The sequence below is a fragment of the Acinonyx jubatus genome, chromosome D1 (assembly GCF_027475565.1).
Source record: "Acinonyx jubatus isolate Ajub_Pintada_27869175 chromosome D1, VMU_Ajub_asm_v1.0, whole genome shotgun sequence".
Classification (NCBI taxonomy): Eukaryota; Metazoa; Chordata; class Mammalia; order Carnivora; family Felidae; genus Acinonyx; species Acinonyx jubatus.
Window position 1 is genome coordinate 2,901,998 of NC_069390.1, and position 27,903 is coordinate 2,929,900.

The 27,903-nt window shown below is 61.4% G+C and overlaps 1 protein-coding gene across 14 annotated transcripts in view; it reads left to right on the forward strand.

Moving 5' to 3' along the window:
* SHANK2 (SH3 and multiple ankyrin repeat domains 2) overlaps positions 1–27,903 on the forward strand; it is a 500,122-nt gene that overhangs the window by 191,045 nt on the left and 281,174 nt on the right. The window contains exon 1 of one of the 14 annotated variants that reach the window (XM_027045502.2): positions 23,663–24,428. The exons of 12 other annotated variants lie outside the window; for them this stretch is intronic. In XM_027045502.2, coding sequence (XP_026901303.1) covers positions 24,233–24,428 — 196 coding nt within the window. In that variant the 5' untranslated portion in view covers positions 23,663–24,232. Of the gene's footprint in view, positions 1–23,662; positions 24,429–27,903 lie in introns of those variants that run through there. One more of the 14 variants, XM_053202786.1, reaches the window with a different exon arrangement.

Sequence of the window (27,903 nt, forward strand, 5' to 3'; positions counted from 1 at the left end):
GCGTGAGCAGGCTGGCAAGTGTCTAGTCCCAGGGAAGCGGTGGAATGTTAGGCTGGAGACCGGAAGCTGGGTCCTTGGGGCCTCATGGTCCAAAATCAGCAGTCTGGATTTTGTTCTAAACACGGTGAAAAAAAAACCTCTGAGGAGTTTTAGCAAAAGAGTCACCATGATTTATATTTTTAAGAAGAGCCCACTCACTGCTGTGTGGACGGTTGTGGAAGGAGAAGGGAGTGTAGAAGCAGATGGAAGTGTCCGGGGAGACCTGGCAGCGGACATGGAGACAGAGAGCCACAGCCAGGCTGGGAGTCCACTTTGCTGCCTGGGAGGGGGCGTGCGGGGTGATGCCTGGGATTCTGGCCAGGCCAGCTGGGTGGCTGGTGCAGATTGAAGAAAGCGATGGTCATGCATGTGATTTTAGGCACAGTATCAGCTACCCCGCCTACCAGACATGGTTGTGTCGAGGATTCAGTGAAGACGCAGCCCAAGCGCACAGCACATGCAAATTAGTGGCCATCGCAGCCACTATTTTGTGCGAACGTGGCAGTGAATTTGGATGGCTCTGTTTAAAATGCATTATGAGCAGAGGGTGGGAAGCAGATGTTCTGGGGTGGGAACCCCACTCTTGACAGAGCACTGGCTGGGTTCCAGCCTCACCCTAATTTTAGCTCCCAGCACATTTGGGCCGGGACGCAAGCTGAGAAGCACAGGTCGTGGCTACGCTGATTGGAACGCTTCCCTCTCTGCACGGTGTCTTGAGACTGGCCACGGGCCGTGAGAACTCCAGCTGCAGAGCAGAGATGCCAGCTCGGGGCTGCTGGGGGCCGCAGTGGCCCCGCAGCATACGGGTTAGGTGGGACAGGGCTCCCTGGGTCACAGCTCTAGGAGATGATGCGTGTTACACGGCCCCTGGCCCGCGGAAGCGCCGAGTCGCCGATACCCGCCGTTGCTGCCTCCATTCCACCTTTAGTAGAATTAGTAGGACCTCTGAGCATATGCCGTGAAATGATGTCCTGGTAACTTTTTGGGAAAGCACGATGATTCGCGTCGGCTGTGTGTTAAGGCCATGTGTTAAGGCCACCGTGTGCCGTGGGCTCTCCGAATTCCTCCTGGAGGGTCCCAAAGCTCCGGGACCCATCTCCCAGTCCTGCTTCGTGGCAGCCTGAGCCACAAGCACGGGGTTCTGGCGCGGACTGGTGTGCTGGGGATGACGGGGTGGGCCACAGGACTCGTCAGTCAACCACTGGTGAAGCAGGGGGATCCAGAAGCCCCAGTGATGCTGGAGAGGGAGGGCACAGCAAGGCTGGGCGAAGGGCTCTGGGCACAGCCAGACAGCCAGACACGCGTGTTTGAGTCCCAGCGCCACCACTGGCTTACTGGGTGGGGTTTTGTAAGCCCTTCGGGGCTGTGCAGTACAACAACATGGGCATCAGATGTCTTCTTGCAGGGTTGGTTTAAAGCAGTCAACCAATGACGCATCAGGAAAGGTCAGACACCCTGTGCAAGGGCAGGGATATGGGTGAAGCCAGCCAAGCAGAGGGCAGTAGTGTCTTTAAAAACACACCTGGCCTTCATTTTTACTCTTTTGAAAGACACACGGACAAGAAAGAATCTTTCCCTTCCCAACCCTACAAACTGGGGGGGAGCCATGAGGACCTGGAGAGCTCACACTTTTTGGGCGGGAGCTGGGCTTGGCTCGGGCGGGCAGGTGCCATACAGGAATGTGGGCAGGGTGCTATCTTATTCTCTAGTTGTGCAAGTGTGACCAGAGGTACAGGCTTTGTATATGAAATATTTAAACTTGTATATGTTAGTGACTAATTAAAAAATGCTGTTTGATTTGGCCTCAGGCCACCTATTGGCAGCCTCTCTTAAAGAAATTAGCATAGAGCCTGACATAGATAATATTGTAATTTTCAAAGTACTCATCTACCCACTTACCCATCAGTCTATCCATTCATCCATCTATACTCTCATGTACACACCCACCCATTTGCCAACCCACCCATTCATCTACCCATCCATCTGTCCATCAATCATCCATCCTTCATCCATTTACCCATCCACCCACCAACCCACCCATCCATCCATCCACTGACCCATCCATTCATCCACCTACCCACCCATCCACCCACCCATCCATCCATCCATCTACCCATTCATCCACCCATCCATCCATTCACACATACATCATCCATCCATACATCCATTCACCCATCCATCATCCAGCCATTTACGCACCCACTCACCCATCTATCATCCATCCATCCGTCCTCCATCCATCCACTCACCCACACATCCATCATTTATCCATCCACCCATCCATCTAACCATCCGTCCACACATCCATTAGCTATCTGTCCATATATCCATTCATCCACCCATCCATCCATTCATACATCATCTATCTATCCACCCACCCATCCATCCATTTATCCACCCATATTCACCATCCATCCATCTGTCCATTCACCAATCCATCCACCCACCCATCCATCTACCCACTCACCCATCCATCCATCAATCATCTGTCCATGTATCCCTCCATCTACCCTTTCATCCACCCATCCATCCATTCATACATCATCCATCCATACATCCATTCACCCATGCACATCCAGCCATCTACCCACTCACTCACCCATCCATCATCCATCCATCCATCCATCCACTCCCCCACTCATCCATCATTTATCTATCCACCCATCTATCTAACCATCCATCCATATATCCATCAATCATCTGTCCATATATCCATCCATTGGCCCATTCATCCACCCATCCATGCATTCACACATCATCTATCTATCCACCCACCCATCCATCCATTTATCCATCCATTCATCCATCAATTCACCATCCGTCCACCTGTCCATTCACCAATCCCACCATCCACCACCCATCCATCTATCATCCAGCCACCATCCTCTCATCCATTCTTCCATCCATCCATCCCCCATCCTTCCTCCTCTCCTTCCTTCCTCCTTCTTTCCATCCACCTGTCCGTCTATCCATGCATCCATTCCACACTTGTTGCAAGCTTACCACACGCTAGGCCCTGTGCTCAATGACGACAATGTGCCACGCACACAGAAGGCAGATTTCCTGCTAGCTCTTCTTCCCCCACTGTCTCTTATGAGGTTGGGGGCTGAGGGTTGAACCCAGAAGTTCCTTCATTCCGGTTTTTGTTACCAATGTGCCCACACCCAGGGGAGTGACATAATAGGCTCTGGGTTCTCTGGCTGGTCAGGGACCAGAGCTCCCCACCCTGCAGTCCCTGCTTTCTGCATAAGTGGAGCCCTGTCACATCTTCTGGCCAGCCTTTGATTTGATCCGCAAATGAGACGTCAAATAGATGATTTCCCAGACTTTTTCAACTACTGGAATATTCCTGGTGATCAGAATGTTCTGTTCATCCTGCCAGTATAGCACTGTGGCATGTGTGCGGGGCCTACAGGAAGACAGAAAGAGGAGCCCTCAGGATGTGGACACTCAAGGTTTTATCGGTCAGTCCCACAGCTGTGTGTTCTGAGGGCCAGGCACTTTGCCGGCCACCAGAGCCACAGGGGTGCCCCAGATGCAGCCCCCGGCCCCAGGCCCCCACCTGGGCCTCTCAGGGGTACCAGGCAGAAGGCCCACTGAGCCCGTGTCCATAGAGGGGGTGCTGCGGGGACGCAGATGATGGGAGAATTCTGCTACCTAGGACAGCCTCGCGGGGTGGTAAGGTACACCCCCGATCTCACAGGTGCTCACGAGGGTCAGTATGTGTCTGGTCGTTGGAAATGCGCCTGACCCGCCCCAGAGCAGGGCACATGTTACCGTCTTCATCGGCGTCATCACTCGTGCGGGTCGGGGACGGTTTACAGCTGGAGGCGTTGGGGACTGGCTGTACGTGGTGGCCTCCGATGGTCCTGGTGGGTCTGGGGACCAGGTAGGACCTTTGAACGCGGGGGCAGGGAACACAGGCAGGTGGGCGGGGCTAGGCTTGCAGGGGGCCTTCGGGTCCCTCCAGAGAGAAGGAGACACAGAAGAGCTCCAGCAGATGCCCTCCTGGGAGCTGCATTTCCGGGGACTCTCTCTGGCTGCAGTTGGATGAGGGGAGGAGGGGCTGGCTGAAGGGCGAGGTGTCCAGAGGTGCTGGGATTGTGGAGAGGACGAGAGCCGAGCGGGGGGCGTGGAGGCTGGCGGGGAGGGCCCTGCGATCCTCTGTGACCGGGGTGGGCCACGGCCATGGGGGGCTTGCTGAGAACCCCTCTGCTTTCCCCGCTGCCACACTGGCAGCATGCAGAAAACTGGTGCCCCCCTCAGCTGCCTCGGCACAGTCCCACGGGCTCCCAATACCCGCCTGGCTCCCCCCGAGCTCTTGATGTGCAAGCTGCTTGGATCAGGGAGAAGGACTGAGCAGGGCAAGCCGCTTGTCATTACCACTCATGACGGGGTTGGTGGCAAAGAGGCCTGCTGTGCAGACAGCTGGGGCCACAGCGTCCAGCCAAATGGCCATTCTTTCTGTGTAACGGGTCACCAAGAGCGTCCAGATTTCTGGGACAGCGGGCCCAGGCCCAGACCGTTACGACATCTAGGGCCGGTTCTGCAAAAACCAAAACTGAGGGGCGCGTGCCGCTGTCCCCTCCTGAAGCAGTGAGGCGGGACACTGTGTGCAGGAAGTAGGGGTCCCATCCCTTCTCAGGACGGACCGGCTGGGGCCGGGGCTCTCAGCGTCCCACAGCTTTGCTGCCCGCCTGCCTGCTCCCGGCCAAGGGCATTCCTCTGGGCCCTCTACTCGGGAACGTGGAGGCTCCCAGCCTGACCTTTCTGTGGTTACCGGCATGTGGCTGAACCATTTGGGGTCCATCCTTCGGCTCACTTCCGAAGCTCCTTTCCCAGAAGGGTCTTTGCTCGCCTGTACCTGTGCCGTGACCGTGGGGTCTGTGCCTCCCTCCCTCCAGCCAGGGGTGTGCCCGCTGGGGTGCAAGGCTGGACTGGGGCCCCTGCATGCCGCCCAGTCCTCTGCCTTGAGCTAACTTCACGTCTGCCGGGAGCCCAGCTGGGTAGCCGTGGTCTCCCCGGTAAAAAGGCACCAAGGCTTCTTGAGGCACGAGCTGGGCACCTTCTCTCGGGTGGACTCACCGGAATTTATGTCAGCGTTCTTGGGGGTGGTAGTAAGTGCCTTTGGGACTCTATATAATTTTGCTTTTCATCAAAAATGTATTACTCGTTTACTTGAGTTTTCTTAACAGAGAAGCAATATGCGACCTTCATAGAAATTGCACACAAGCAATGGACTAATGTGTGTGCAGGTGAAAATTGCCCCAACCCCCGTCCCTCTGAGGTCACCACTGTTCATATTGAGGTGTCTCCTTCCCTTGGGTTGAGTAGTGCTGTTCTCACCTCCCCGCCCCCCACCCCCACACACAAATTCACGTCCACTCCGAACCTGTAAACATGACCTTATTTGGAAATAAGGACTTTGCAGATTTAATTAGTTCAGCTAAAATTAGGTCATGCTGGATTACGATGGGCCCTAAATCCAAAAGCTTGTGTCTTTACAGAGAAGGGAGGGAGCTGCAGGCACAGAGACCCACAGATACCCAGGGGGAAACAGCAGCAGAGGCTGTGACCCCCCAGGGACATTGAGGCGCCCAAAACTGGAAGAGGCAGGAAGGATCCTTCCCCAGAGCCCCCAGAGGGAGCACGGCCCTGCTGATCCCCGCGTTTGCTTTTCTGGCCTCCAGGCGGTGAGAGAATACATTTCTGCTGTTCAAGGAGGCCCGATGTGTGGTGATGTCATGGCCACTCTAGAAACTAATCCAGGGACTGCTAATCCAGAAAGGACGTTGAAAACCCCTGCTCCTATCTTCTCCTCTGTGGCCACCAGGGCTGGAGAGTGCCTCGGGTGCGGGCTTCAGAGGCAGACATCTCCAGGGTCAAGCCCCAGGTGGCTGTGTGACCTTGGGTGCGTCGCTTGACTTCTCTGAGCCCATCTGGCCATCTGAGTCTCAATCTCCTGACGCAGTCGTGAAGACCCAAGGAGCTAAGGGAGGACATGCTCACACCTGCTATAACATGGACAGACCCTGGGGACATGATGCTGAGTGACATAAGCAGACATTTACGACATACGGCATGACAGACACTGTGTGATTCTACTCACATGAGGTCCCCGGAGTCATCAGATTCATGGAGTCAGGGAGTGGATGGTGGGCGCCAGGCTGGGGGAGAGGATGGGGGCTGGTGCTTCACGGGGACAGAGATTCCATTTGGGAAGACGGAAAGTTCTGGAAACGGACAGTGGTGACGGCTGCACAACAGCGTGAACGTGCCTCGTGTCCCCGAGCTGCGCGTTGAGCTACAACAGCAAATTGTATGTTATGTGCATTTTACCGCACTTAAAAATAATCTCTTAAAAAAAAAAGATAATGGTGGGGAAGACACGGACCCCGTCATCGGCCACAAGACTCGGTCAGCGGCAACTGTCCACGGATGTGACGTGGCCTTTCTGTTTGTGTGCCGTGTGCTGTGGCCCCTCCGCGTGGCAGAGACGGGTACTGAGAACATCCGAACGTGGGTATCAGCCCTTCGTCCTCCCGCGGTGAGCGCGTCCCCTCTTGACGGAGGAGGACCGAGCCCAGGTGTGTGGTTGCTTACCCGGGGTCGTGCTTTAGCGGCCGCGTGCCCGAGCCCAGGCCCCTCGCTGCCTCCACCTGCAGCCCCAGTGGGGACAGTGAGCTCGCGGTCCCGCACACACGGCTCGGGCCTCCTGGGACCTGGCATTAACCCCCCGAGCGGGGTCTGCGGGTCAGAAGCCCCAAGTTGTCCGTGTGGGGCCAGGTCCCCCGTGCCCAGAGTCACATGCTGTTTGTCTTCCTGGTGGTCTCCAGAGTGGCTGTGTCGGGATCCCACCTGGGGGAACTTGAGATGGGACCCGAGGTGTCACTGCAGGTGGCCTGTGTCACGACGGCGGGCACCCCTGCCCCGCTTCTCTCCGCCTTTTGGTGCCGTGCCCCCGGATGGCACGCACACAGGCGCTGGGTTCTAGTGGGTTCCGTGGCTGCTCTGCCAAACACAGGTCTAATCCCACTGGAAATGCTGCTTGTTTTATTGCCTTCTCGACCCTCGGGATACATTTTAGAACATTAAAGGCCCTGATAAGTCCTGCAGTAATGGAGCCCCCCCCCCCCCAACTTTGTATGATCTGGCATTTCCCAAACTGGACCCTATAATCTGCTTCCAGGGTCAGGTGAAACTCACTCTGGGAACACTACACTGAAGCATCGCTAGGGCCACCATGTGACTGCGGGGCCCGGTGGGGGCTGGGGCTGGGCTGCCGGTACCCACTTTCCCCTGCAGGGGTGCTCAGAGAGGGAGCCACCGCCTTTCACACCCCCAGCCCCCGAATTCCAGGCGGCTCACAGGCAGATGCTCTTACCCATCCTGGAAGACACAGTTTGATAAAATAGCAACCAGTCGGCATTTAAAATCAGGAGATTTCATGCAGAAATCCAGGGTTCTGGCTTCTTTTTTAGGAAATAGTAATAATACCTGCTGTAGCTAAGAGCCTTGGGGAGAAACGGCTGTCCTGGGAGAGTCGCCCTCCTTCTGGTTCGTGGGCTGGAAAGGAAAGAGCAAGGGCCTCAACTCTTTTCGGCAGCTGAAAATGGACGCACAGCCGCCCCCACCGGGCCCTGCAGGCCGCTTCCAGCTCCGTGAGGAACCTGTACCCCACGCCGGCCGGGCCCCCTAGGCTGCCCGGCCTGACCGCCTTGGGGCCCCCGGCTAGCCCTGGGCACAGCGCCCGAGTGCTGCCCCACCCTTGCCCCGTTGCCCGTTCCTTCTGGTGGGCCCTGGGCTGGCTCTCGGGGCTTGGGGGAGGGGGTCCCCTAGCAGAGCCGAGTCGGTTCACCGACTGCAGGCCGCCGGTGTGTTTGTGTGGCATCGAGGCACCATCTGTGAACCCAGGGCTGCGGATTTGGGGCTTGGGAGTGAGACCGGCACCCGCTGGGGGCTGCTGCTAAGTGCTCGGAGACGCCCAGACAGGCTTTGGGGCCGGTCCCCTCTCCGGGGCACTTCGGTGGGGCGGGGGCAATCCCCTCGTCGGTGGATGGCCTAGAAGCCAAGCGCAGCCCCCCCCCCCCCCGACCCCATCTTTAGCTTCCGGGTCAGCAGCTTCCGGGACGGACCCTGTGCTTCTTGGGATCACTCTCTTGCCCGTCTGGCAGGGCTGCATTTGGGGGACCCTGTCGTCAAAACGGTGCTGACAGAGGTACGGACGTTGCCACCCGGGTCGGCCAGAGGGACGGCCTCCCGCAGGGTGCCCCGACTCGGCAGGATCGCACGGCTGAGGCCTAAAGCAAAGGCCTGTGCCTCCGTCTCCCCACGAGCTTTCCAGGACCCTGCACTGGCGGGGGGCCCTTCCTCCTGCGCAGGCCTGCACCCCTTATCCGTAAAGCGGAGTGTATCTTGTTGGGTCACATCCCTCCTCAGAGCAGAGAAGGGGGACCGGGCCGATGGCAGGGTGTTTCTGTGCAAACACAGATAAATCCCCAGATGGCACCAGGCGTGCCCCTGTGCCAAGGGCTGCGACAAAGGCTCCACGTGTGGATTACCCTGTTTAGTGCTTGTGGCACCGACTGGGGCCAGGTCCTGCAGGGACGGGAGTGTGCGGGCGTAAATTAGGGCACAGACTCCGGGGGCTCGGCCTGCATCCGGGCTGTGTGGCCTGGGGTGGGTTACTGAACCCCTCTGGTCTCGAGGGAGGGGAACGTCACTCCTTGTTGGGCTGGTGCTGCGGCCGGACAGGCCCCCCTTCTTGCTGGGCTCGCGGGAGCAGGGCCAGGGCCTCGTCCCCAGCCGGTGCGCGTTTGCCAAGGTCCTGCCGTCGTTCGCGTTGCTCCCGATGAAATGTCCCGAGGCACCGGGGCTGCCCTTAGCCACACGTCTTCCCCGGGGAGACGGGGACCACCCGCGGCGCTCTGCCTTTCCTGCTTCAATGCACATGGCCTGTGGTCCGACTGTGGGGAGCCGGGGACACAGCCAAGGCCACATCACGTGGCGTCCGTCTTCAGCTGCCGGACGTGCGCCGTCTCTGCAGTCACGGGAGGTGTGTGTTTGATGACTGTGGCCATCGTTTGATTCACGTCACGGGGCTTCTCTGAGTGTGTGTCTCTCAACGGGGATCACAACGCGTCCGGGCCCCCCCAGAGCCCTGGGGATGGCCTGCGTCCCGGCGTGGGGGTCCCCCACGGCCTCGGGGGGTCAGGAGGGGGCCGATGTTGCCACAGCGCATTCTCTGCCTCTGCGAGGAGACGCCCTTCTGGTCGGGACGAGCCTCTGGTGGAATCACATCCCCTCGGATCAGCCACTCGCGGTGCGAGCGCCCTCACGAGCGTGCTGTTCCCTGGTGGAAAGCAGTCTCTTTCTTCTCCCTCCAGAAAAGAAGTTTTCTTCCTTTTCCGACAAAATGTGGTCGCAGCTGCCTGGCCGCGTGAATGGGTATTGCTCTTTGGGGAAAGCGCTTTGCAGAACGTGTGTCCAGAGCCCTGGGAACGTTCAGAACTCCGACCCGGCAGGTCCACTCCTGGGAATAGAATGTGAGGGATGGTTCCCGGGAAGAAAGGCCCACGTGTGCACAGTCTGGGGCGGCCGATGTGCTGACACAGGGCGGGAGCTCAGAAAGCCGTGACAGTAGCAGCGACGCCCTGAAAGGGCCCAGTGTCAGGCCTGGTCCCGTGTCACCGGTTCCCACCGGGGGCGTCTCCAGATCCTGCGAAGTGGGTGACTGGGCCAGGTCGGGGGAACGCGCGTGGCCCCCGAAGGTTGGCCACGGGGCCAGGCTGCGCGCGCGTGTGGGGAGAGACCCTTCCGTGCCCCGGATGCGAGACTGCGTGACGGCGTCTGAGATGCACCGAGCGGCGTGCGGGTGACTGAACGGCCCCAGTGTTGTTCAAGGCAGTGCTCTGCTGACCCAGTTAGGAAGTAGGACGTTCGCTGCATATTTTTTACACGAGTGTTGGTGAGTTGAACGGGTGCCGTAGAGGCAGCTCCAGCGATCGGGACAATGGTGCTGGAAGATTCTTTCTTTGTGTGCAGAGACGTGCGTGAGGGCCGGCAGCGGGCGCCCGTGGCCCCGGGCTGCTCCCCAGGCCGACTCCAGGCCCCGAGCCGCGGCTCCTCCCCGGCCGGGCTCGGGGGGCTTTGGGGAAGGGTTCTCGAGCCTCGGGGGGGAGGGGGATGAACGTGGGATGGTCATCCATCCGAGGGGGCCACACACAGGGTGTCCGGAGCTGTGCTTGGGGGTCACAGACCACGCGGTGTTCATCTGCTCGGGCCGCTGTAACAAATACCACAGACAGTCACCGTCCCTGGTCCTGGAGGCCGGAGCCCGAGGTCCAGGCGTGGGCCTGGCCGGGGCCTCCACAGGCCTCTCTCCCTGTGTGTGGACGGCCGTCCTCTCCCCGTGTCCTCTGTGCTTGTCTGTGTCCCGATCCCCTCTTCTCACAAGGACCCCGGTCACAGGGGATCGGGACCCACCCTGGTGACCCCGTGTTATTTCAGTCACCTCTTTGAAGACCCCGTCTCCAGATACAGTCACATCGAGGGTTAGGATTTCCACGTATGAGTTTAGGGGACACTGTTTGGTCCATGACACCCCCCTTCTCACCACGGCCCCCCTCACCCTTCCGTGCTCACCTCCCCGGACTCCTAATCAGAACCCCGACCTGAGATGCCCCACTTTCCCGGAGCCCCCACGGCCCCGTCCTCAGGGACAGGAAGGCCCTCGTCCTTTAGGAGGCCCCCGCAGCCTCAGGCCTCCTAAAGGCTCATTCCAGCCTCCTCGCTCCCGGGAGAGCACAGGGCGAGCCCTGCCTGCGCACCGTGTCGGAAGCCCAGGTCGCCCTCGCCAAACACGCCCACCTGTGCAGATGTGAGTCCTGACCCTCTGGTTCATACCGTGACATCAGGGAAAGGTCGCCAGCCTGGCCGGCCTCTGTGAGCCTGTGCCGCAAAGGGTCGCGCTGGCTGGTGGGAAGGTTCCGGGACTGTGCCCGCCCCCCTCTGTGCCTTCTCCTGAACTTTGTATAGATGCTCGGTCAGAGGGAGACAGAGTGACCGTGTGACTCAGTGGGTGGTGACCGTCCCCCTTTGACACTGGGGCCCTCCTCTCCTCTTGCCACCCCAGATGCAGGCTCCGTGCCCAGATCCGGTCCCGCGGGGTTAGGAGTGAGTCACGGACTTCAGAGGAATCCGGCCCTCCACCTGTGACCTCTCTTGCGCCTGCGGGGATGCTTCTGGCATCCCACGGCGGGACAGGCGCTCTCCTGCCGTGCACTTGGAAAGCATCCCCTGTGGACCGTGGTGTCCGCTTTCTTGCCAACACGGACTCCTGGGCCGGCTGCCAGTTAGCCTCGGGCCTTCGTCCCACCCTCTGGTCCGGTGCCCCCGTTCCAGCCAGGGGGCTGGCTCCCAGGCCAGGGCCTGAAGGAGGAGGCTCGTGTGGGGGTCGCAGGGAGGGACCCAGGCCATCTCGTGGGCCGCTGAGCAGTGGGAGCCCCGCCTGCTCTCCCCACGAGCCTCCCAGCGGTTTCTCCTTCAGCTCTCAGGCGCGGCTGACTTCTCCCCTGAGCGTGACGTGAGCCCTCAGCGCCCAGGCGAGCCAGGTTCTATAAAGCAGTGGCCCGTGCGCCTTTGAATCCTGGACTCTGCCCAGCAAAGTGTGCAGAGCTGACCACGAGGCACGTGGAGCCTGGGGCTCACACTCGCCCCAGAGCAGGCCCTGGCTGGGCTGCACACCCTCCCCGCCTGCCTGCCTGTCTCGAGCCCAAGGGGCCCCCGAAAGAGCCGCGTGCAAAGGGCGTCACCAGAGCCTCACTTACAGGCTCAGAGAGGTCATGCAGTCCGTCCGAGGTTGCACAGCTAAACCTCGGCACAGACTGAGCAGGACCGGCAGGGCGCGAGGCCCTTGAGGTCGCCGGTGCGGCGTCTCTGGAAGCCTTAGTGGATGGCCCGGCTGCCCCCGTCCGTGGTTTCCGTGCTGGCGGGCTGCACAGCAGAGGGCAGAGAGGCGAATGGGTCCCACCCCATCCTGTAGGGGCCCCAGCATAGTGGGGGAGACACGCAGACCGTGCTTACGTGCCACAGGGACAGTGCTATGTCAGGAGGAGTGCAGGGGACACAGGAGGGCCACTCACGAGGGGAGAATGGTTGGGGACAGGGCAGGGTCGGGGATGGCTGCCCGGGATGTGACAGCGGCTGAGACCCCGCCCGACCCGGCTAGTGTGTGAGAAGCCGCATCGTGCCGGGGCTGGACGCCCCGGAGGAGGACGGAGACAGTGCAGATGCCGACTCTGTGGGAGTGGGGAGGAGAGGGGTGCCGGTACCCAGGGCAGGGCTGGGATTCCAGGCCCTTCTGCCGGGCTCCGGGCGTGTGGTCAGCTGCCGGGTCAGTGATGGGCCAAGGGCAGAGCCTGTCCCGCCTGGGCTGGTGAGCGACCGTGGGCAACTTCCTGACCTGCCCTGTGCCCCGGGGGCTCTCGTGCGTGGCACCCAGCGTGCTGGGGGGGAGGAGGGAGACGGGGCCCTCGGAGCGGACATCGCTTCCTGTGCCACGTGCTCTTGTGGTCCTTGTACTCTTATTCCCAGATGCCATTTTCTGCACCCCGAGCTGGAGCAGAGCAGGCCAGGGTGGCCGTCAGGCCCCAGGGACACAGCCCGCAGTGGGCTGGCCTGAGTCTCAGAAGCGCCCAGTGCCTAGGTGGCCGAGCGAGACCCCGGTGAGACCCTGTGGTCCCGTCCTCCCAGGGGGCCCCGTGTCTGCAGGCTCCAGCCTCCCCGTGTGGACCCCAGCCTTGGCTCGGGCCCCTGGGCCTAATGGCTGAGGCTCCAGGAGCTCTGGTGGGCCAGCCGGCCACAGGCAGGGCTGTCCCCGTGTGCCCTTGTACCCGCAGGAAACGTGGAGGGACGGGCGGACCTCCTCGGTCTCCACTTTTTGTTCTGGGTGACGTCAGTGCCCCCGAAATCCTGCCAGCCAGCCCTGGGGACCCTCTGCCCCTTTCAGACAAGGTGCCCCTCACAGTGGATGAGGCCCCCGGATTTTCCACCGGGGGAAACATTATGGGCTTTCCACCCAGTTCCCTCTTTGACATATGGGGAAAATGAGGTCCAGGAAGGCAGGGACTCCCGGCCAAGCAGAAGCGGGATCGGGAGACGCACACAGTGCCGTCAGCCTGTTCATTCGACGCCTCCCCTGTCCCCCGGCTGTGCCGTGTGCTGGGCTCCCAGGTGAGCCGCCCACCCTCTGCCCACGGGTCGGGGCACCCCTGGCCGGCTGTGCTGCTGAGGGGAAGGTGAGGCCAGCACTGCCCCGGAGCGACAGGCGTTGGGGAGCGGGCTCCGAGACCCCTGTGAGTCTCAGCCTCTGTGTCTGTGAGATGGGTGTGAATGTACCCACCTCACCGGGCTGTAGAGAGAAGGAAACGTGTCACAGGCCCGGCAGCCAGGAGCCATCACACTGGGGTTAGGGTCAGACCAACAGCCACAGCCTCCGTCCCGGGAGCCCCTCCGTTTGTCCCGGGTCGCTCACACCACCACTCAGGTTGGGAGGCAGCTGGGAGTCTGTGCCCTCCCCCGCTTGGGTTCCGTGTCTGTTCACCTGCTGGCCGGCCCGCCCAAGGTCTGCAGTCCCCTCCTCCCTGCTCCCCTGCCCTTCGGGGTTGGCTTTTCCTGGATTTGGGGTTTTCCTGATGCTGCTGCCTGGTAGGAACTGGGCTGCCAGCTCAGCCCTGGAAGGAATTCATTTGAAGGTTAGATCGGTCACCAAGGCTTAATTAGTTCCTAAAATACAAATCGGCAGCAGGATCCGCTAACGAGGCGACGCACCAGGTGGGGACCGACCCGCCGCTCGCTCAGCATTGTTTCAAGCGCTCACTTTCCAGGGCCTCCTGGCACCTGTACAAGTTCTGATCAGGTAACACCTTGATCTCCAAGGTGGGGACCCGCCTATGCACCTGCCCGCACCTCCAGCCGCCCGGATGTGCTCAGAAGTCACAAAAGTCAGGTTCTTGTGTTGAAATAAACTTGTCTCGGTGCCTACGATCCCTCCCAGCCGGGCTGCAGGGACAGGCATAGTTTCGGGAACTGTTGTTTGCCCCGGGCCCCTCTGCTGATGTGGTCGGTGGTCAAGGGCCCCTGGCCTCCTCACCCTGGGCCTCTCTCTGCTCTGACACACTCACCGTCTCCCCGCCGGGCACACCCCCTGCCTCCAGTCGTGCAGATCGAACACTCACTGCATGCGTGTGCAGGTGTGCCCGCGGGGGGAGCACCTCTTTGTTTCACTTACGTTTATGAGCCCGTGACTTCTGCCTTCCAACCATGGCAGAGCAGCTCACGTCAGATGTACCCTTCTCCTGGTAACAGTGACAAACTCTGGACAGAACAAAAATAGTAACAACCATTCGTGGGCTTTGGCAGGAAACCAAAAGCAGGCAGAAGGTGGGGCCCTCAACAAAAGGGGAGTCTGTCAGACGAGAGGCATATTAATGAAGGATCCCCCTGACAGAAAGTGACTTGAGGATGCAGTGGTTAGAGGTCAAGGTCAGACCTGCCTGCCTGAGTGGCTGGAAATAGAGGGGAGGACTCCTAGAAAGGCAAGAGCCCCAAATCTGCACATAAACTCTCATCGAATCCTGGACTGATTTCTGAACTAGCACGTGCAGGATGAGAGTCCAAGGGTCCTAGTGGAACACAGCAGCTTAAATCTCAGAGACCTGAGGGGAGACTTCAGTAGTTCCTGCATGAGGGAGACAGAGCGCTGAGTCCTGCCTCATTTGAAGAACTTGGCAAATCCTTTGGGTTTTCTGCCTGAGACCTGGAAGGGCCCATGATGTCAGAATCTCATCCCAGGACCAAACCAACAGAGATGCTTCCCCCCAAAACTCAAAGCCACGTCTTCCCAGGATGGAGCGTTCTGCCAGTATTGTGTTCCCTGCTACAAAGACCCGACACCCTTCAGAGAAAAGGAACAGAATCCAGAATCTCTATAACACGTTAAAGATAATGGCTGACACAGAATCAAAAATTTCTAGACACGCAAAGACGCAGGAAAATGTGATGTGCGATCAGAGAAATTAACAGGAGCAGACCCACAGACGACCCAGGTGTCGAAGTGGCTGGTCAGGGATCAAAAATAACCAGAATGTGTATTTATAAGCCCCCACCTTGTGTCGGGTCTTGTGTCGTAGCCTGAAGATAGAAAGGTGTGTGCAGCCCCCTCTCCTGCCCCGTGACTTCCAGAAAGGCCCAGTTGTGCAGAGGGGGTATTTGGGGTGGGAAGCGTTCTAGAAGCAGACGTTTCACGCAGTGAGGCAGAGTGAACCACTCAACCACCAAGTCCCGGACGGGAGGTAGAACGGTGCCTTCCCTGTTGAAGGCAGACAGGAAACATACTTGTGAGGCTCCGACCTCGGTTCTGGTGATGAAGGGCGAATGAGACAGACTCAGCCTCTGGCAAGGTGACCTTGAGAGTGAGGGGCCGGAGCTGGAGGGAGCCAGGGTGGGAAGGGCAGGTAACCCTGTCCGGCGGAGGGCGCGGCGAGGCAAGGGCCAGAGTTGTGTTCCGGGCATCGGAAGGGGTGGGCAGGGAAAGCCGCAGTGATGTCCCCCGGTCCCCTGGGGGCCTGCAAGGGCACAGCGACGTGGTCTGCCTGCACGGTACCCTTGTCGGTCCTGGCTGCTGTGACAGGGGGCCACAGCCGGCTTAAACAACGGGCATTTTTTTCTCCCGGTTCTAGAGCCCAGGAGTCCCAGATCACGGTGCTGGCTGATTCGGTGCCTTGTAAGGACTCTTCCCGGTTCGCAGATGGCCCCCTTCTCGCGGCGTCCCCACACAGCGGAGAGAACTCATCTCCCCGTGGCCCCGTGGGGGCTTGGAGGCCTCACGTCAGCTCTACCCTCACGGCCCGAAAGCCTGTCTCCCAGCGCCCTCTCCCTGGGGGCTAGGGGCTTCACCATAGGGGATTTGGCGGGAACACAGACACTCAGTCCATAGCGCATGGTCACTCTGGCCGCTCTCTGACCGTCTCGGGAGCTGGCTTTAATCAGATCGCTCTGTGTGGGGGGCCGCTGTGCGTGGCTGGCTCTCCAGCACGTCCTGAGACATGTGGGCATTCTGGGGCTGCATCGGCTCTCTGTGTGGGCCTGGCGCCTGCAGTCCGGTCCCTAATGTACAGAGCAGTCGGGTGTGATGCGGGCAGGGGCCCTACAGACAGCACCATCTTGGTGACTCACGGGGAAGCCGCCCAGCAAGCAGCATGGGAGCGTCCAGTCCCTGGGTTCCCCCGCGGCTCGCGCCCACTGGGTTATCCTGTGGGAGGTCCCTTCCTCTGCACCCGTGAACGGCCGTGGACACTGGGCCCTGACGGCTCTAACTCTCTTCAGGGTGGGTGCTCACCTTCGGGGAGGCATGGCGATGCGCCTGAGGTCGCAGGCGGTGGGGGGCAGGTGCGGGGCACCGTCCTGGCCCCCCAAACCCAAGGCCTGCTGCTCCTGGTGGTACTACAGCAGGCAGGTGCGTTTCCTGACCCTCCCCCTCAAGGACGAAGAGCCGGGCTTCCCGTGGGCCCCACGTGGGCAGCAGGCCATCCGTGGAGCGCGGTCTGCTGCAGCCAGGACTTGTCTATGGCCTCGGGAACTCGGGGCACCTGACTCCACACTGGGAATCCGAGCAGAGCTCCTCCCCGAGTCTCGGGGAGCCCGTTCTCCACCCTTGTGCCCCACCCCGTAGGGGAGGGAAGTCGGCAGGCAGCCCACCCCTGTGGGGCCCTCGCAGACATCTCACGAGCCCAGCGAGGTGGGGGCCGGCCTCCCCACTTTACAGATGGGGAAACTGAGTCCCACCCCGAGTCAGAGGCTGACCCAGGCAGGACTCCCCTCAGGTGCCATCACTTGGTAACACACGATGGAAAAAGGGTCATTCCGGGTCAGCTCCTGCAGAAAGGGGGTGGCCCAGCCCAGTGACACCGGTGACGTTGGTGTTTGGCATTTTCCCTGCAGACTTGGAGATTTGCACCAGAGTCTTTGGGCGTCTGCCACTCCCGGGGGGCTCTAGGAGTCATTCTTGGGGATCAGGGCTGGGTCTGAGTGATGGGGGCAGGGCGGCATCTGTGGTGGGCCGGTGCCTGCCCCCTGCTCCCTCCCACACTCATCCACCTGGTCACACAGCAGCCACCACACGCTGCCCCCGAGGACTCAGACGTGTGTGCCGGGGTCCCTCCCGGGAAGCCCTGCCGAGGACAAAGGGGGTCGTGTGGTGCCACAGGTGCGGGCTGGGTCCCGAGAGCTCACCTGGGGATCCTGGGCACAGGGGATGCTGCGCTGTGTCCGGGAACGGGTGTCCTGTGACTGGCCGTGGGGGCCGGGGGTGACTCTGTTGAACAGACAGGGCGGGGCGAGCACAGGCGACTTGCCTCATGGCTCTGAGCCTCAGTTTCCCCCATGAGAGGCCAGGCGTCCTCAGTCACCCAGCTGTCAGACGGGCCACCCGGGAAGTGGCTCGTGCTTCCGTTAAGCCCCGGCGCTGCCCTTGCCCCCACGCCTCCTGGTCAGAGCTGGCACGTGGGGTCCGTGGGACTCTGGCAGAGGCTGAGCTACATGCAGGAAAGGGTAGGAGGTGCTGTTCGGGGCCGTGATCCTTCCGCAGTGCGCCTCGGGGACCCTCGCTCTCCGTGGCCAGCCCCAGTTCAACCCTCCTGAGCTCTGCCCCCCGCCCCCTGCGACCTTGGTCTTGGACCTAAATCCCGAGTCACGGTGTCACGGAACCCGCAGAGTTCCTGACCCCAGCCACCACCGGCACGGAGCCTGACCCGTCCCCGGAAGAGATCCAGACCCCGCGGGCATCGGAGGATCCCAAGTCAGGTGACCTCTGCCCCGAGTATCCTTGGGCCTCGACGGATCCTCCAGGAGCAAAGCCTCCCTCAATGGCCCTGGCTGCCGCGAACACTACAAACGCTGTAGGCACCTACATCTTTGTTCAAAGATAACCCCGCATTATTGCCGAGATGCCTTTTTATATCTCGCGTTATTTATAAAAGCGTGATTCATTTAACAATTATTGTGAGCTGGAGAAAGGTTGCCTACTAATATTTAAGCCGCAGTTAGCTGAAGCTGTGCGTGGAGGAAGCAAGGGCCGCTGTTCGGGGTGAGGTGGGGGGGGGGGGGTAGGTGGGAAGGTCCGGCTCCCGCCCACGCCTGCCCGGGCCCGCTGCCTCCCCGCCCCCGGCTTGGCCGCACAGCCTTGCTCTTGGCACTTGGTTTTTGCTTCTGTGACACGAAATAGAGGGTGTGGCTGGTGGGCCGCTGAGACCCTCTGGGGTTTTGTGTCTTCCTCTCAGCTCCCCAGGGGCCCCCTCTGTGAGGAGAGGACAGAGTCACCTCCAGGGGTTTGTATTAAAAAGAAATAGACTCAGTCTTCCCTCTGTTTCCCCAGCCCAGCTCCACGCCAGCCTGCGCTCCCTTCTCCCTTCTCCCCACAAATAGGAGGCGAGGCCAGGCCACTTGGAAAGAGGAAGGAAACAGCCTCCATCTGGAATCTCAGGGTCTTGGAGAAATCATGGCCGAGCCCCAGCCTCATCGGCTCTGTCGGCCGGGATCTCTGTGGCCAGCAAGGGTCCAGTCTGACCCGTTGATGCAGGAAAGGAGGGTCACAGCTCCCCAAGGAGGCTGGAGAGCCAGGCCTGGCATCCAGCCGCCCCTGGTTGCCCAGGGAGCTGGCACGTCCCTGGCGGGATGCTCGTCCACACCCACTGGCTCCTTCCTCCGGAATCAGAGCGCTGTGCCCCGCGTCTGCTTGCCTTGAGTCTCGGCAGCAGGGAAAGTGGAGGGAGTGGCCCACGGCTCCCCACAGCCCGCCAGGCAGGCAAGACTCGGGGTGGGGGCTGTGCAGACACAGAAGGGCCTCGAGGGCACCGGCCTGAGCGACGTCCAGTGCACCTGTCCGTGGGGTGTGGGCGAACGCGGCCCCAGAGCCCTGCAGGGCAGACCTCTCCCTGGTGCCCGGAGGCCTCTGAGGAGGCGGAAGGGGGCAGTGGGTGGCAACAAGGAACAGAGAAGTGAGGTGGCTTCAGGCCCAGGGAGACCAGCCCAGTGTACCTGGTGGGGCGCCTCGGGACACGCCAAACAAAAGCCGGGACTCATACCTCGCTTTCCTTGGTTCATTCATCCATCCATCCATCCATCCATTCACATCCAGAGCTATGGGGGGTCACCTCCGGCGTGCAGGGCGAGGGGGGAGCCGGGCATCCAACCTGCGTTTGGGGGCCTTGAAGTGCCCTGGAACCAGGAAGTCGCCTGAGGGCGCACTTCCGCTGCGGGAGCCCTGAGGAGGGGTCTCTCCGTGGCCGGATGGGGGCTCATCACAGACAAGGGGCGGGGTTGGGGCGGGGAGGTGGCTATGCCATCTGCTGGCAGATTTTGAGTTAAATGCCTTTACTCAGTGACCCCTGCCGACCCTGTGGTGCACGCACCGTAACGGATGGTGAGTGGCTGGGTCCTCGCGACCCTCCTGGGAGGTGGCACCATTCACAATCCAGTTCAGGGAGGGTGAGGGGTGGTCCTCGGGCTGGACCTCGCCCCTGGAAGGTCAAACGGGAGCTCAGCGGCTCACGGCCAACGCCGGGAACGAGGTGGGCTGTCCCCATCTACAGATGGGGAAACTGAGCCCGGGGCGCCCGGGCAGCCCACGGCCGCCGAGGGCGGAAGACGCAGAGCCGGGCCCTCAATAGGGCGGCTGGGGTCCCACGTCTGGCTCCTCCCCTGCACCTGGCACCGGACCCCGGCTGGGGGACGGGTGCGCTGGGCGTCGTGGGCACCGGACGGGCCCCGTTGCCAGGACCCCGTGGCACCTGCACAGCAGACGCCTCGCAAGGCGTGTTCATCACACCTGGCGCGTCCTCCCTGCCAGAACTTCAGAGCGCCTTGAAATGTTCTGATGTGCGAAGAGCCTTTTTTTTACACGAGAAATGAAATTATTTTCAGCCTGTTGTCAGGCCGTTGTCAAAAGACGTGGCAAATACAGGGCTTCGAACGGAGGGTTTGGGCGGGTGGATCCGAGCTCGAGGCGGATTGGTCGGCCGCGCGGGGCTGGAGGCTGGAGGGAACGGCCTGGGGTATTTTTATTGTGTGTTTGTGTATTTATGGTCTTGGGTTTCTTACCAAGGGGCTAGCAGCGGGGTCGGGCTGGTGGTCGGGGTGGGGTGGGGGGGACAGGCTGGTGGCTGAAGGGCCCGGCCAGGGGGTGACAGTTGGGGTTCACTTTGGGGGGATGCTCTGCCCTCCTGGGAGCTGTCTGGTTCGAGGCCACCCCCCCCCCCCCCGTCTGACCTTCTCATCTGTCCCCGGACGTCGAGTGTCCCCGACTCAGAGGATTCTTGCTCGCCCTCTGGGGTGGGCGGGCGGGCGAGCAGGTGGACGGAGCCACCCCGTGGCATCCTGCCACCCGCCGTGTCACCCCAGCCCAGCTGGGCCCCAGCAGCGTGTGTTGTCACGTCTCCTGCACTCGGTGAACAGCAGCGCGGCTGGCGCAACCCGTGGTGGTCACTCTCGGTCCTCCCTGGAGGACCCCCGGGCTCTGCTATCCGCAGACCTACGGCTGTGGGGGCGGCGAAGTCGGACCCCCGTGGGCCTCGCTCCTCTCATCCAGGGAGCCTTGCCGCCGGTGTCGGGGAGCCTGCCGGGGACTCCACAAGAAGGTTCCAGATGTCTGAGCCGCACCACGGGCTCTCCGGGAGCCTCGGGGAGAAGTGGGGGTTCAAACCCCGGCCTGCGTCTTTGTCTCAGTTTTTATGTTGGACCTTCAGCCCAGTTGTCCTCGGTCTGCTCGTCTAGGAGGGGAGGACCGTGTTAGCGGGTTGCTGGGCCCCGAGCCGACCCTCAGCGTGCCTGCCCTGCTCCGCCTCTGCTGCCCCAGCTTTCCAGAGAAGCTGGCATCACCGCTGGGCGTCCAGGCCTCGTGGCTTGAGCGGGGAGGGCGTGACGTCTGTCCCTCCCGGAGAGCAGGTTGCCGTGGACGAGCACGTGGCTGGCGGCAGGACTGCTCCGCGGGGCAAGGCTGGACGTGGTTCCTGCAGATCTTGTCCCGTCCCGGCCAGCCGGGCAGGCAGGCTTCGGGTGCACGTGTGCGTGGAGGGTGCAGATAGAGACGCGCTGCGGTACCAGATGGCCGCGGCCCGTCGATCTCCAGTAAACGTTTGCACAGAAAAGCCTGTCCCAGAGCACAGAATGAAAAATGCCACTACAGATGGCTTTGCGTTTGTCGGGGCAGAATCTATGCTTTGTCCCTTCCGATTAGCATGTGGCAGACGCAAGCCTGTTTTCTGGCGAAGCAAAGGGAGATCCACACACGTGGGCCCGGGGCCGGCCTTCGCCTCATGGTGAGGATGACGCAGCCTGTGTCTCGGAGCAAAAACCACTACACTCAGGTAGTGAGCTCCCTGTCGCTGGAGGTATTCAAGGAGGGCGTGCCTGCCAGTGGTGAGGAGGTGGGTCCAGGTGGGGGGGTGGGTCAGGAGGTGGGGTTTCTGGGGGGCAGAGCCCCGCTGAGGGCTGGGGACGCAGTGGGCCTGCACGTGAGTGTGACAGGCCCCCGGTTCCCAGTTTCCGTCAAAGTTTCAGTCAGATTCCCAGCAGCGTATTAAACGCGTGTGAGGTTGTCGAAAGGCATCCTGTAGCTGAGGGGTGTTTCCCACAGTGCCCCCAATCCTATCATACCCAGAGTCTGGTCCCGTCCCCGCAACGGCCCCCTGGGCAGCCGAGAGGGAGACTAGCGATCTTTCCCGTTTGTTCGCTGCTGCGTCCGTCCGTGGCCTGCACAGAGCCCACGGTTCACCAACGCTGGCGCGGATGGGATGGGTAGGGACGGGTAGGGATGGCGTGGAGAGCCCAGCCGCCCCTCTGCACCAGGCCGCAGCCTCTGCGTCCTGCTCGTGGGTCTCCGAGCCTTGTCTCCGCCAGGCTCCCTGCCCAGGGCCCAGCCCCAGGGCCCCACCGTTTCCCGCTTATGGGCAGGTGCCCCGTGAGGAGGACCGGGGAGGCCCCATTTCCCGGCCGGGCCCCGTGTCAGGACCCCGTTCTGCTCCCCAGCCAGGGAAGAGGGCTCCGTCCCGTCCCCTCTGCTTTCTCGAGTTAGACAACGCACGGGGCTTTCGCAGTGGCGCCCTTCCCCCAAGGTCAACGGCAGGGACACAGACGAAGTTTCGGAGGCAGCACCCGTCTTCGGCGAGGTGCCACCCTGGAGCGCACGCCCCTCCACTCCGCGGCCGGCAGCGGGGGTTGGCGAGGGAACTTGGCTCGGGATGCGGCTCCGTGCTTCTGGGAGGGTATCGACCAGAGACACGTGGAGGCGGGTTGAGCAGCGCCGAGCCTCCCACTCTCCCAGAGGGTTCCCTGCGCTTTGGCGAGCTCTCCGGGCTCACGTGGCAGGGCCCGGCCTCTGCAGAGGAAGGAGCTCCCTTGGCTGTGCTGTCTCCGTGGGTCCCAGCCAGGTGGCACCCCGCCTGTGGCCGGCCCGGCCCGGGAATCGGACTCGGCCACCTTGCAGACCCTACCACACCCACCCGGGGGGCGCCGCACGGTCTCCCCAAGTGGGAGCTGCTGTGTCCTCGGTGACACTCTGCACGGCGGGGTGGGGGGGTGGGTGGGGAGAGATGCTTCTGGCAGCCGCTCAGCCTCGCCCCACGTGTCCAAGGACACCGAGCTCTGCCTGTGCCCCTACCCACCCCCCACCCCGTCAAGGATGTGGATCACGAGACAAAGCCCGTGGGGTCTCTGATGATAAAACGTGCCAGCGGCTCGCCTCAGAAATGGCTTGCGCTCCGTCGCGTGGATTCGAGACCCAGCACGGTGGGGTGAGGGGGTCGCCCGGGGCCGAGCTGGGGCGCGGCTGGTGAGCTGTGTGACTTGGGGCGCTGTGGGCATGAGGTGGGAGACAGTGCCTAAGTGAGCAGCTACTACAGGGCCGTCACGGGGCGCGTCCCTGGCAGCCCTTCCCCACCGCACGGAGAGGCCGCTGGGCGAGGCGTCCGACCCCCCGGGCCGTCTTCCGCGGCAGACAGACAGACAGACAGACGCCCGCGGCTTCTGGAGCTGCCATTTTTGTCGGCCCGAAGTGTGTCGAGCACGTGGGGTTCGACTTACATGTCCCCGTTGCTTTTTCCTCATCCCGTCTCCTCTCGCGCTCCCTGCCTTTTTAATTTCGGAAGCAGCTCTCTTAGCAACCGAGGGAACACACGCTTAATTGCAGCCGAGCAGCAGGTGCATCGGGCGACAGAACCGGCTCCCCGGATGCTGCATTTCGTGTTTCAGGAAGCCCTCTCTCCTCGCCCAGAAACAGCCCCAGCGGCCCTGCCTCGGCGGAGCACACGCACACGCCGCCCCTCCTCCGTGCGGTCCTCAGATAGGGCTTCCTCTCCCGGAGCCTCCCGGACTCCTCCCGGGGTGGAAATGCTCAGCACACGTGTAAAGGGACTTTGAAGACACAGTCATTTGATCAGCTGCCTGGAATCAGGGCGAGCAGGGGCGGGGCGGGGCGGGGGGTGGGTGGGGGGGGTAGTTAGTTTGTGTTCTCTCTCCTTAAAAAGAACGAAAAGCGGGGGGGGGGGGGGGAGGAGGAAATCCTGTTTCCTCCAGGGTAATCGCCACGGTGGGCTGAGCCAGGAGAAGCAACGGGTGCTTGTGTCTGATTCCTTCCGACAGAAATCTGGGTCACGTTCAGAGATTCCAGAAGGCCGGCGAGGGCTGCCCGGTTAAACGTGGGTCTGGCGCGGGGCTCATCTGGCACCGGGGCGTTCCGTCTTCTTGCCTCGCTCACCGCGTCTGCTGGCGGACCAACAAGCAGCGATCCGGGCAACTTGGCTTTCTCTTTAAAAATAAACCCGGAGGAGCACGGCGCGTTATTTTTAGCGCCCGGCGCGTCGGAGCAGCCGTGGCCCGAGCCGCAGCCTGAGTCTGCTCGGGGAGTCGGGGGCTCGCGGCTGCCTCCGGTGTTTCCCGGCCGCCCCGCCGGCGGAGGATGCCCGCCTCGTTCCGCCCTCCTCCCAGAGGCACTGATCACAAAGGCAGAGTAGAGCTGCTCACATGATGGGCGCCGGCAGCGGCCGCAGGGTTTGAGAGCAGCCCCAGGCTACGCACGGTTGGTTCCCAGCTGACAGACAGAATATGGGGTGGGCTCTGTCGCCAGCGCGCCGGGGCTCGCATGCCCCGCCGTGCTCGGAAGCGCGCAGCGCCCAGACGCCCGCCGCCGCTCCCCGGGTCCACGCCGCCGCACCGCCGAGGGGCCGGGCAGCCTCCCTTGCCTTCCTCCCGGCTGAGAAGGTTATATAATGAGCCGACTGCTGCCAGAGTCAGAGGGAAAATGAAGTCTCTGTTAAATGCCTTCACCAAGAAGGAAGGTAAGGGCAAGCTGTCGGGAGCGCGGTGCCTGGGCGCTAGCGGTTTCTCACTGCCTCTGCGGGGCAGCGGCGGGGGGCACTCCGGTCCCTCCCGGAATTGCTGCCGGTCCCTTCTCATCACGTAAGGGAGCGATCGCTTCTGGCGCGTGACCGGGCTTTGTGGCGGTGGGTCTGGAACGCGAGCCCCCCCCCCGGAAGGTGCCGTTCTGTCTGCCTGGGTTCCTAAGTCCCCGGCCCCTGGCACCGTCGCGTTCCGGAACGTGCCGCGTGGGAAACTAAGTCCTATGGAAAACAAAGGAAGTTTTGACTAGTCCGTCTGCTCCCTGGCGGCTGCCGGGCGCTTGCTCGGGCACGAGGAGGGTCGGGACCCGATGCTGGCCGCGCCGACAGGGCGGACGCGTTGGGAACCACTCCTGGGCTCTCCGTGGCCATCTCTGGGTCGCAGCTTCCCCGAGTGGATGGAAACGCAGTGTGGCAGACTCCGAGAGTGCATATGCTTTTTGTCACACCTTGTGTAATTTCTATTGTGGAAAGAAAATGTATAAATAAATGCATGTAAGACGGCTAAGAAAATATCCGCCCACTGAGAGTTTGCAGATCGCCTGAAAGAAGGAAACGGTTGGGTGGAATATTAATCATTTTCAGACAGGAAAAGAGTTATTTTTAACCCTTTTCGCAAAAAAAAAAAAAAAAAAAAAAATCAACATTTCCACGGATGGCTCCAGTGAGTTTCTCAGACAGAGAACTCCTGTCTTGTGAAATCAGGTTTATGAAGACATTACTTTGGAGGAATTAGGAAGGTACTTACCAGCCCGAGCCGTAAAACAAACATGGAAAAAATTTCCAATTATCTTACACGGGAAACTAATTTAATGCGAGTCTTGGTGATTAGGTGAGACGATTGTCATTTGAATGCTCGCCCTGACATTACCTATGCGATTCTGTTTGAGTATATCCACCTGATCCCCAGGGCAGGCTGTGTTTCAAAACACCCCGGCCCCTCCACCCCCTAACCCACCTCCCCCCCACCCCCCACCGGGGCACCAGTCCTTCGGAATTCCGACCACTGCCCACGCCCCCACTCGCAAAGCCGGCTTCAGCCCCTGTCTTGGGAATTGGTCTGAAACACGGTGTTTGTCCGGGCTCATTTTCTTACATTATTAACCCAGATTCGTCTTGTGGTACTTTGGGTTTTGTCATCCACGCACGGCGCGGAGACGTTCGTTGGGGTTCATTCCATGTGTCTTCTGTTTTTTCATAGATTTTTCTGCCCGCGTGAGTCTGTCTCAGCCATTGGCAGGACCGCCCCCTCCCCCAGTTCCTGTTAAGGGCATTAATAGCTTAGAGTCACATCAGTCAGACAAATGGACCCAACTCCGTCACCAGGGAAGCTGGAGGCTCTGGCAGGAGTTCACGTCACAGAATGCACGCGTTTCCTCGTCTGGGGGGGTCCCCTCCCCATGGGTAGCGTGAGCCCTGGCCTCTCCTCGGGGGCGGGAGGTGGGGGGAGGGGAAGCTGGTCCGGGAGGCCGAGGGCCGGGTCACGCTTTCCGCTTGCTGTAGCTGCTTGAGGGGTTGGCTTTCTCGCTGTGACACAGCCCTTCAGCTGGCAGACTCTGTGCACGAAAGGTAACCATCCTCTGGGACGGGTGGTGCAGTCATCAGCCCTTTGCGCGGTCTTCGGTCCCCCACCCCTTCGCCAGGCAGGTCTCAGGTCACCCCAAGGCACCCACCAGCAGGTGCATTTTTCAGACCCTAAAGGATGAGCGCTCAGTCCTCACAGGAGTCATTCTGGCCTCTGTCTGCCCAGGGGGAGTGACCGATGAGGCTGTCCCTCACAACCAGCAGACCACCAAGTGGGGGATGTTCTGGCAGGTGGGGTCAGGCCCTGCTGACTCCCCGGTGGGCTGAGCCCCTTAAGAGACACGGGGGTCCCCGGAGGACGACGCCGCCGGCCTTTCCCGTCGCCCGCCTCTCTCCCAGCCAGGCCGGCACGTGTGTGTTTCCTTTGAGGAATTCGGAGTGGGGTCCCGGCCGCGTCCTGCTCGGACAGGGGTCGGGTCGGAATGAGCGCACGCTGCCGCGTGTTGAAAGAATGTGACCTCCCGACGTGTCCCTTCCAAAGGCTCAGCAGCTGTTCTGGACGTGGATTCCCAGTGCCCATCCTGAGCCTCCTGCCGTTTTTACGCGTCTTTCCCGAGTTGGCTCCGTCCCTGTCTTCCCAGACTGTCCTGCATCCTGGCGAGGCGGTGAAGGGGTGACTGGGTCACAGCTGTCTCAGTGGAGCCCGGCCAGCGCCACCTCTGTCCCCTGTGAGCCCGGCTGCCCAGTGTGGTTGTCGCTGAGAGCAGGGGTTGACGTCAGGCCCAGGCTCCATGAAGGGTGCACATGTCCTTAGTTTTCATGAAGTACTTCACCGCAGCCTCTGACCTTGGGCAGCGCGGATGGAGAATTGTGCTCGCAATACTCTTGTCCTCTGAGACGCTGAGACTCCCGTCTCCAGCCCGGCTCCCCTGGGAGGGCACGCGCAGCCCCAGTCTGTGTGCACTGACGGCCCTGGCCTCAGGCGGCACAGACTTGGGAGCTCGCTCGCCCGCTTCGTCCCAAAGTACACCAACCCCATGGCGAGCAGGAAGCTGCCCACGTGTCAGGACCTCGAAGGAAGCCTGCGTCCCCGGCTCCTGGGGTCATCGGCATCTGACTTCTCCACAGCCTGGAGGGCTGCTTCTCTTTACATGCGTCTTCTTAGAAAGGACACTTTCTATTTCTGGCTCCAGCCCGCGGAGCAAGCCCGAGTGGTTGCAGCGTGCACGCCTGCACCCACGGTCCCCGTGGGCAGTGTCCTCGTTCTGAGTCTCTGGGACGCTGAACTCGGCAGAGTAAGGGCCTCGCCTGCAGTCTAGAACTTCGTAGGAAGACGGGTGAGGTGGGCTCACCTCTTCCTGCTTCACCCTGCGGGGCCTGGTTTGAAGGGTGTACAAAGAAGCATGCTTGGAACCGAAGCAGACGCCTTAGACAGCGCTTGGAGGGCCGTGTGCGTGTCCTGGGGCGGCTGTGACACGGTCCTGGAGACGGGGGGCTTCCCCAACAGGATTTACTGTCCCCCTGGCCTGGTGGCCGGAGCCCGAGGTCCAGGCGTGGTCAGGGCCAGGTCCCCCCGAGGCCTCTCTCCTTGCGTGTGGACGGCCGTCCTCTCCCCGTGTCCTCACGGGGTCGTCCCTCTGCGCGTGTCTGTGCCCTGATCGCCTCTTGTTACACGGACCCCGGTCACACGGGTTCAGGGCCCACCCCGTGGCCCCGTGTTACCGTACCCACCTCCGTGGAGACCCCATCGCCGGATGCCGTCTGGGGCGCAAAGGGTCAGGACTCCACCACCGGACTTGCAGGGGGGACTCAGTTCAGCCCACACCAGGGGCCAGGCTCGGGTCGCGGTGAGGACGTACCTGTGGCCGTCTCAGTGCCCCGGTTGCGTTGT